The following is a 9,070-nucleotide window of genomic DNA, read 5'->3' on the forward strand; positions in this document are numbered from 1 at the left end:
GTATTAAAGTTTAATTATTACCAAAACATACACAATTTATGACCACTTGGAGCTTAGCGTCCAGTACGGAAGACATTGAGTATTAACCACCAAAGCAAATATAAAATCCTAACAGTGATAAACGCCAAGAAAGAGAGATGCAGGGAGGTCAGGGAGGGTAATCCGAGCCAGTGAAGCTTAAACTTATATTGAGTCACCTTGGTAAGTGCTGGTATCAGACAGTTCCAAACAGGACTAGCTTGTGAAAAGGTTCTGCGACAGAGAATGGCACACTGTGGACAGTTGAAAGAAGCTTCAAGCCACGCGCTGTGGCCGTTGGGTCAGCATCCGGGCACCTGGCGCGAGCACAGAACTCAGAGCGCTCCTGGGCTGCTGGGCGAGCTCCCCGGAGACGGTTGGGATAGCTCCTCGGAGACCTGTTGGGGCAACTCCCGGGAAACCTTTGAGACAACTGGAGACCTGGGGGGCAACTCTCCCGAAGACCTTGAACTGGCAGCAGGCGGTTCAACGCAGAGGCTGCTTGCGCACCTGCTGTCCCGCGCGCTCAGGGAGATGAGCGAGGAGCCCTCGAAGGAGGCAGAGTCCGAGGCCCAGGAGCGGGCCAAGCCGGCCCAGTCGGTGTCCGCAGCCTTCCTGACGCCCGAGGCCGTGACCACGGACGAGGCTCAGCGGGAAGCAGGCCCCAAGGAGGAGTCCAGCCGCGAGAGGGTGTTGGAGTCCCAGGCCGCGAGACGCGGGTCGGGGTCCGAGGCGGAGCAGGAGCCGGCGTCGGATCCTGGGCCGCAGCCGCATCCTAGCTGGGCCTCCGGGCCGCCGGTGGAGCGGCCGCGGCCTGTGGGGCAGGAGGCGCCCGCCGCGTCCCCGGAGCCGCCGCGCCGCTGCCACACCGACTGCCTGGAGGCACCGCTCTCCCGCGTCTTCGGCCGGCTGGGTAGAATTGTGGGCTCCTACCCTTGGGCCTTCCTGCTGGTGCCCGTGATGCTGACGGCTGCTCTGGGCACCGGCTTCATCTACCTGCCCAAGGAGAAAGAAAACCTGGAGGAGCAGTACACGCCGATCGGGAGTCCAGCCAAGGCCGAGCGGCGCTTTGTGCAGGCCCACTTCAGCACCAATGACTCGTACCGCTTCTCCGCCTCCAGAATGAGCACTGAGGCCAACTTCGCCTCACTTCTGGTGGTCTGCAACACCCCCTCGCTGCTGGAAGGAGAAGTCTTTGCAGAAATTAGTAGGTTGGACCAAGCTGTGCAGAATCTGAAAGTGACCCTGGAGAACGGAACCCAGATCCTCTACCGTGAGGCGTGTGCCAAGTACAAGGCATTTTGTGTGCCCCCTAACCCACTGTTGTTTGCCTGGCAGCACAACAGAACAATGGACCTAGGAAAGCTGACCTTCCCCATCTTCCACCTCTTGGGCCACCCAGTCTCCCTGGCTAACTTCTTAGGAGGAAATGTCTTGGGCGAGAGGGTGGGAAAGAACCACTTCCTCCTGCAGTCCAAAGCCATGCGGCTGCTGTACTTCCTCAAGACGGAGCAACCAGAGGAAAGCGAGCAGAGCAAGGAGTGGCTCATCCACTTTTTGGAGCAGTTTAACAACATTAAGGACCGTTTGGCTTTGGAGAAGATTAAGGTATCTGAAGGTTAGGGTTTACAGGGAGGCCTAGGAGGGTGAGAGGTATGAGAAGATGTGTTCCTTGGATAGTAACAGCAGCACTCCCTGATTATTTTGGTGGGGTCCTTCACTCAAAGCTGAGTGTATTCTGTACTTAATTCAACTTTCTTAACACTGAAGGATGGCACAGATTATAAATTCTTGGTAATAGTCTGGTCTATAGCACAAATCCTATTCTGCCAGGTAGGTCTGTTTGGTACTGAAATTGATCTTCATTCACACTTAGCTTGGGGTTTGTTTTTCTAATTAAACTACCTTGAAATTTTTTTAGTTAATCTTCGTTGGTTGCTGGGAGCCCCTTAAAACTTATTTGGTACTCATTATTATTTAAAGATGAATCCATATGGTAAAAATTCTATTATGCAGTTTAAGAAGATAAGTAGCTCAACGTTTTTCAAGTTAATTACAGGTGGCTGAGTGTGAGACAGGTTAGCTGATCAGAAATTTTTTGGCCGTTGACACTAATACTTATAAATCAAGTGAGAGCTATTTGAAAGAGCCTTTGAAGACCAGGCCTTCCTGAAATGATAATTATGCAATTAAAATAGTAAAAGTCATCAATCTAACAAAATTTAGAAAAAATTTAGAAAAATTTAGAAAAAATTGCAATTTCCACAGCTATTAATGAGGACAAGATTTCACAGTTTTATATAAAATCCAGTTTGGGTATATTTAGTTTTAAACTTTGCAAGTTTAAACTTCGAAAGAAATTTTAAACCAGCACAAGACAGATTTTGTGGAAAAAGCAAAACAAACAAACCAACCCTATGTTTCTCTGTTGTGAAATTATAGCCCACATGTTTTTATCTTTCATGTTTAACATTTCTATCTATAAGTTAAAGTGTTTGAAGTGTTTGTGAAAATTGTTTATCTGCATATGCTTCTGTCACAGGTTGTCCACTTCACATCACTTTCTAGACAAATGGAATTTGAGTCAACTTCTATGACGGTGATTCCTTTGTTTCACTTGGCATATATTCTAATCATACTGTTTGCAATCGTATCATGCTTTAGGTAAAACACTTTTTTCACTCTCTTATTTCTTTGTAAAAAATTTCTGTGATGCAATGTATATAATATATATCCACAAAATGTATATAATCTATTTACATAAAATATGGATATGCATATTTAAGTGTATGATTCAATGACATTAACTATATCCACACTGTAGTGTGAATATCCATTGCAGCTGTTTCCAATTGTTTTCCATGATTCCAAATAGATACTTTGTGTCTATTGTGCCTCAGTCCCCAAATCTCTCTCCTCCAGGGCCAGTTAACCTTTAACCTATTGTGTAGCTCTGTGAATTTGTCTGTTCTGGAGATTTGTCCTTTGTGACTGGCTTTTTTCACTTAGCATGTTTTCAATGCACATCCCTATTGGAATAGGTATCAGAATTTCATTCCTTCTTATGGCTGAATAATATTGAGTCCTACAATTTTGTTGTTTTTCCAGATTATTTTGGCCATCTTGGGTTCCTTGCTATTCCATAGGAATTTGAGACCTGGCTTCTCCATTTGTGAAAAAAAGGAAAGTGGAATTTTGATAGGGGTCAGGAAACATGTTGAAAATGTGGATTATTTGGTGCAAGACTGACATTCAAGCAATAGTTAAGTCTTCCCATCACAAGTTGGTGATCACTCCATGTACTTTAGTTCTTTCACTCGGAATTTGTTTAGCTTCTTTCACTTTGAATTTGTTCATTAACTTTGGTAGTTTTCTTGTGGATAACTACCACAAGAATTTTCACATATAGGATCATGTAATCTGTGAAAAGGGATAGTTACATTTCTATCTTTCCAATTTAATAGAATTTTATTTCTGTCTATTTCCTCTGGTTGGAACTTTTGTTATAATGTTAAACATCAGTGGTGAAAGCAGACATCCTTGCTTCCTTTCTAATCTTTATAGGATGCTCTTTCCATCTTTCATACTTGAATATAAGGTCAGCTTTGTAATTTTCATGAATGCCCTTCTCAGTTTTAGGAATTTCTCTTCTAATTCTAGTTGTTTTTTATAATGAAAGAATTTTGGATTTTGTCAAGTTCTTTCTCAGCATCTATTGGGGTGATGATGTAACTGTTGCCCTTTGTTGTATTACTTGATGTCTTGACTGATTTTCTTATATATTAATGTGATGTGCTGTATTGATTGACTTTCTTATGTTGAAACACCCTTGCATTTCTGGTAGAAGTCCCACTTGACTGTGTCACATAATTCTTTCAATATGCTACTGGATTGTGTTTGCCAGAATTTGTTACAGACCTTTTCATCTGTAGTCATCAGAGATACTGGTCTTCTTTTCTTGTAATGTCTTTGGTGCTGCTGTAGTTGCTTCATACTATGAGTTAGGAAATGTTTCCTCCACTTCAGTGTTTTGGAATAGTTTGAGAAGAATTCGTATTAATTCCTCCTTGGCTATTTGGTGGAATTCAACAAGGAAACAATCTGGTTGGTCCTCGAGTTTTCTTCACTGGGTGTTTTTGATTACTGATTCAGAGTTCTTACTTGTTATGCTTATTGAGATTTTCTTTTTCATTTTCAATCATTTGTGTATTTATAGAAATTTGTGCATTTCATCTTGGTTATTCAATTTGTTGGGATACAGTTTTCATAGTATTACGTTTTCTACTTCTATGAAGTCAGTAGTAATGTCTCCACTTTCATATCTAATTTATTTATTTCTGCCGTTTTGTTGCTCTAGATAGTAACTTTTAGTTTAGTTGATTCTATTACTTTTCTATTCTGTATTTTATTTACCCTTTTTCTACATTTTGGTGGTATTTGTGTATCTAGCATGCCTAAACATAGAAACAGTACAGTAAACATGACACAAAAATAAAAATGTTACACCTGTGTAGAACACTTGCCATAAATGGAGCTTGAAGGACTGGAATTTGTTCAGGGTGTCTTAGGCCTGGGACATTGCTACACTATTACAGATTTATAAATACTATATACTTGGCTATACTAAGTTTACAAAAAAACCTTTTTAAATAATAAATTAACTTTAGCCTACTTTATTTTTTAAGCTGTTTTCTTTTTGTTTTTTAAGTTTTTGACTTTTGTTATAACACTTAGCTTAAAACACAAACACATTGCACAGGTGTGGAAAAATATTGTCTATCTTTGTGTCTTTATCTTATAAGCTTTTTTCTATTTTTTTCTGTTTTTATACTTTTTTGTTGGAAACTAAGTCATAAATACCCATGTCAGCCTGCACCTACACAGGGTGGGGATCATCAGTGTCACTTTCCTCATCTTCTGTCAGTGGGAGGTACTCAGGGGTCAATACTGAAATTCTCATCAGTATATTAGTGCTTGGCTAGCCACATAAGAATCACCCAGAGCATTTAGTAAAAGCACAGATGGCCACTTTTATGTCCCCTCTTGCCAGGTGGTCTGGAATATTGCTGTGAATTTAATGGTCTGTAGCAGACACACATGGAAAGTATTAGCCAAGAGGGTTCTGACTATGTGTCCAAGTCAAGAGTTCTATCAAGTGATGAAATTTCAGTGTGGAAGTTCCATCACAAATATCATGATTTTCCCCCCAAATTTACAGGTTGGACTGTATACGAAACAAAATGTGGGTTGCAGTCATTGGAGTGTTTTCTGTTGCCATGGCAGTAGTGAGTGGTTTTGGCCTGCTGTTGCATGTTGGGGTGCCATTTGTGATCATAGTTGCAAATTCACCATTTCTTATTTTAGGTGAGTAAAGCAAAATGTGAAGCTTCACATTGTGTATGTGGAGTGTGGGGTATACAAGGGAATGAATAGTATTTAGGTGGATGTCTAGATCCAAAATGTGGATAATGTCCATAATTCAAATTGAATTATGTATCTTTAGTATTGGAAAAATCTAGTACCCCTCATGTGCATAGATAGGGGACACAATCATTCGTCCACAGACAAAAATAAGACAGTAATCACTGAAAATACAAGAAAAAACTGATCTTTCGATTTATGAAGGAATTCAATGTACATTTAAAATTGAGATAGCTTATTTATTAGATTAGTCAATGCTGCTAAGATTAAAGGGTTGAAATTTGTGTTCAAATGAACATCCTCATATTCTGCTGTGGGAACACATAAATCAGAATGCATATTTTTAGTCTAAGTTTGCAACAAATCAGAAGCATTAAAAAGGGAAAATTTTTGACCCAGCAATTACACTTATAGGAATTGGATTTATAATAAGAAAATAATGAAAACAACCTAATCCCACATCAATATGAGAGTTCTCAAAGCAGTCGTACATATTAAAATATTAAAATCACATTCATTCTTTAAAACAAGATAGATATATAATCTTAAAGGAAAATTTCTTTATATGTTTGAAATAGAAGATAAATTTGTGCATATGTTCATAGAACGTGTTCTAGATGGAGCTGCATCAAAGTGTTAGTACAAAATATCCCTGCAGGGTAGAATTCACAGTTGTTTCCAATTTTGTTGTATTTGTGGTAGTTTGAGAATTTATTTTACAGTAAGCATGAAAAACAAAGGTTTATGTTTTGGAAAGTATGGTACTTTGAAGAAATTATTTTGGTTTCCTGGAGGAGATGGTAATGAGTTGTGCATTAAATGTCAGTTTATTCTGGCTTTTCAGAGCACACCTTTCTGTACAAATGCTCAGTGTATCCCAAAGCCATAAATAAGTATAGTTAAAGTGTATATAACTGATTGAATATCAATTTGTACAGGCTATGTATACATAGGGGTGTGTATGTGTACATATGATTTCAGTGACTTAAGAACTGTGTGAGGACAATTTCTGAACAAGGTTCTATAAGTAATAAAATTAGATTTAAATATGCTCATTCTTTGTTCTTAGTGTTTCTGATGTTCCCTTTTGTCCAGCTGAACACAATCAGAATCCTTAAAGCTCACAGGAATGGGGTGCCACAACAATCTTTATGACATAGTCTGTTGGTTTGTGTCCATTTTGATCCTTCTACCTTTATCATAACTATTAACATTTGAAATATAGTCCAGGTTGCAATTCTCAATGTTCTCAGAATTTTAACATACAATGAGTGAAAAAGAAACTGAGATTAAGGTACAACATTTGGTCTCAAGTACTGAGGTTTTATCAATACACATGTAAGGAAAAGCATAAAGAGTGAAGCTAGTGACAGCTATATGGAAAGTCTGAGGGAGGTGGAATTTATCTGGGCCCTTTTCTTCATAACCCCCCGTTCCTGGTCTGCACTGTTGATTACAAAGTCCTCAAATGTTCTTTTGTTGTATTTCAATTTAACCCCCAGCACTGTGAAAAATAAAACAAATACAAACAGAGGACTAGTTGCCTCAGGAGCAGTGAGGTATGCCTTAACCTGGGCAAGTGAAGTTTGAATAATAGCATTGTAGGTTGTAAAAAGAGAGATGCAGGATAATTATGTTTGTGCTGATGCATGCACCTGTATGTGTATGTGTGTGTCTATAAACTATGTGATGCCATAGAAATTATGCGACATAGATAGCCTGATGCTAACTGTAAACACATATGTCAAGCTTGTATTTTAAGCAACAGAATGCTGTCTGGAGTCTTTATATGTTAGCATGAAATGATCTTTCTTGGAATCTAGTAGAATCAAAGATAAATTTCTAATGCTGCTTCCACTAAGAGTCAGCTGGGTTTCCTGATCTAATTGCTAAAACACCCTAGAATGTGTACAAAGCAAAGACTTATGACAGAGAAAGGAGTGATAAATTCTGTTGTGAATTTAGAGACAAATCAGAGAAAGTATCACAGAGAAGACAGTGTTAAGTAGATAGTGGGTAAGATAAGAAAAACCTTAAGATAGAAAAAAGTCAATATATTCAATTGATGTATATTAATATGTTTGAAAATTCCATTTCTTTTCTCTTTTTCCCAGGTGTTGGGGTTGACGACATGTTCATCATGATTTCTGCCTGGCAGAAGACCAGCCTCCTGGACAGCACAAGAGACCGGCTGTCCAATGTCTATTCAAAGGTGGCAGTGTCCATTACAATCACCACCATCACCAATGTACTTGCCTTCTATACAGGGATCATGAGCTCTTTCAGGTCTGTACAATATTTTTGCATCTATACAGGAACAACCCTGTTATTTTGTTATTTTTATAGCATCACCTGTTTTGGAGCAATTATGGCCCTGGATGGTAAAAGAGAAATAAACTGCCTAAACTGGGTGAAAAGGCCAGACCCCAAGTATGCCTCATTAAAAAGGACCTGCTGTTTTCCATGTGGTTCTGTCCTAGATGGATGTGGAGAAGATAATCATCCAATGAATTTATTCTTTAGAGACTATTTTGGTCCTTTTCTCATAAAACCCAAGTCCAAGATTTTTGTAGTGCTGGTGTACATTTTGTATATCATAAGCAGCATATATGGCTGTTTCCATGTGCAGGAAGGGTTAGACCTTCGAAATCTGGCAAGCGACGATTCCTACATCATACCATATTTTAATATAGAGGAAGATTATTTTTCAGATTATGGTCCCAGAGTTATGGTAATTATTACTGAAAGTATTAACTACTGGGATGAAGATGTAAGGCAACAATTAGAAGCATGTATGATACAATTTGAAGAAAATGAATTTGTAGATAATAGTCTTAGAGAGTTTTGGTTGAATGCATATCTGCAATATTTGAAAAATGCCAAAAAGAATCCTAATGATAAGAAGACTTTTATGGACAACATTTCTGGTTTTATAACAGCTTTTCCATTTTTTAAATATGATATTAATATTTCATCATCAAATGAGATCACTTGTTCCCGGGGTTTCATTCAGCTTATGAGTGTTTCTTCCTCAAAGAATAAAAAGTTAATGGTGCTCCAACTACGAGACATAGCAGCAAAGTGTGAAGTTCCGCTGATCGTGTATAACCAGGCCTTCATATATTTTGATCAGTTTGCTGCTATATTAGAGAACACTGTTCGAAATGTCATGGTTGCATCAACAGCTATGTTCATTGTGTCCTTATCACTAATTCCTCATCCAGTGTGTTCTGTGTGGGTAACTTTTGCTATTGCTTCTGTGATTGTAGGAGTAACAGGTTTCATGGCATTCTGGAATGTCAATCTTGATTCCATATCCATGATTAATCTTGTCATTTGCATAGGATTTTCTTTTGATTTTTCTGCACATATTTCCTATGCATTTGTTTCCAGTTCTAAGGACACAGTAAACAAAAGATCAGTTGAGGCATTGTACATGCTAGGATATCCAGTGTTACAAAGTGCAATTTCAACAATAATAGGTGTATTTGCCTTATCTGTAGCTAAAGCATACATTTTCAGGACATTTTTTAAGATTATGTTTCTTGTTATGCTCTTTGGGGCTATTCATGGTCTAGTTTTTATTCCAATATTCTTAACCTTTTTTTGAAAAATGTTTATACATTATCAA

The 9,070-nt window shown here is 38.7% G+C and overlaps 1 protein-coding gene across 1 annotated transcript; it reads left to right on the top strand.

Moving 5' to 3' along the window:
• The first annotated feature begins 264 nt into the window (after positions 1 to 264).
• Ptchd3 (patched domain containing 3) lies at positions 265 to 9,049 on the top strand. Its single transcript, XM_020152418.2, has 4 exons — positions 265 to 1,626; positions 2,561 to 2,682; positions 5,237 to 5,382; positions 7,554 to 9,049. Exons 1-4 carry the CDS (start codon positions 265 to 267, stop codon positions 9,047 to 9,049), a joined length of 3,126 nt encoding a protein of 1,041 aa, XP_020008007.2.
• Positions 9,050 to 9,070: the final 21 nt, after the last annotated feature.

The sequence above is a fragment of the Castor canadensis genome, chromosome 4 (assembly GCF_047511655.1).
Source record: "Castor canadensis chromosome 4, mCasCan1.hap1v2, whole genome shotgun sequence".
Taxonomy (NCBI): domain Eukaryota; kingdom Metazoa; phylum Chordata; class Mammalia; order Rodentia; family Castoridae; genus Castor; species Castor canadensis.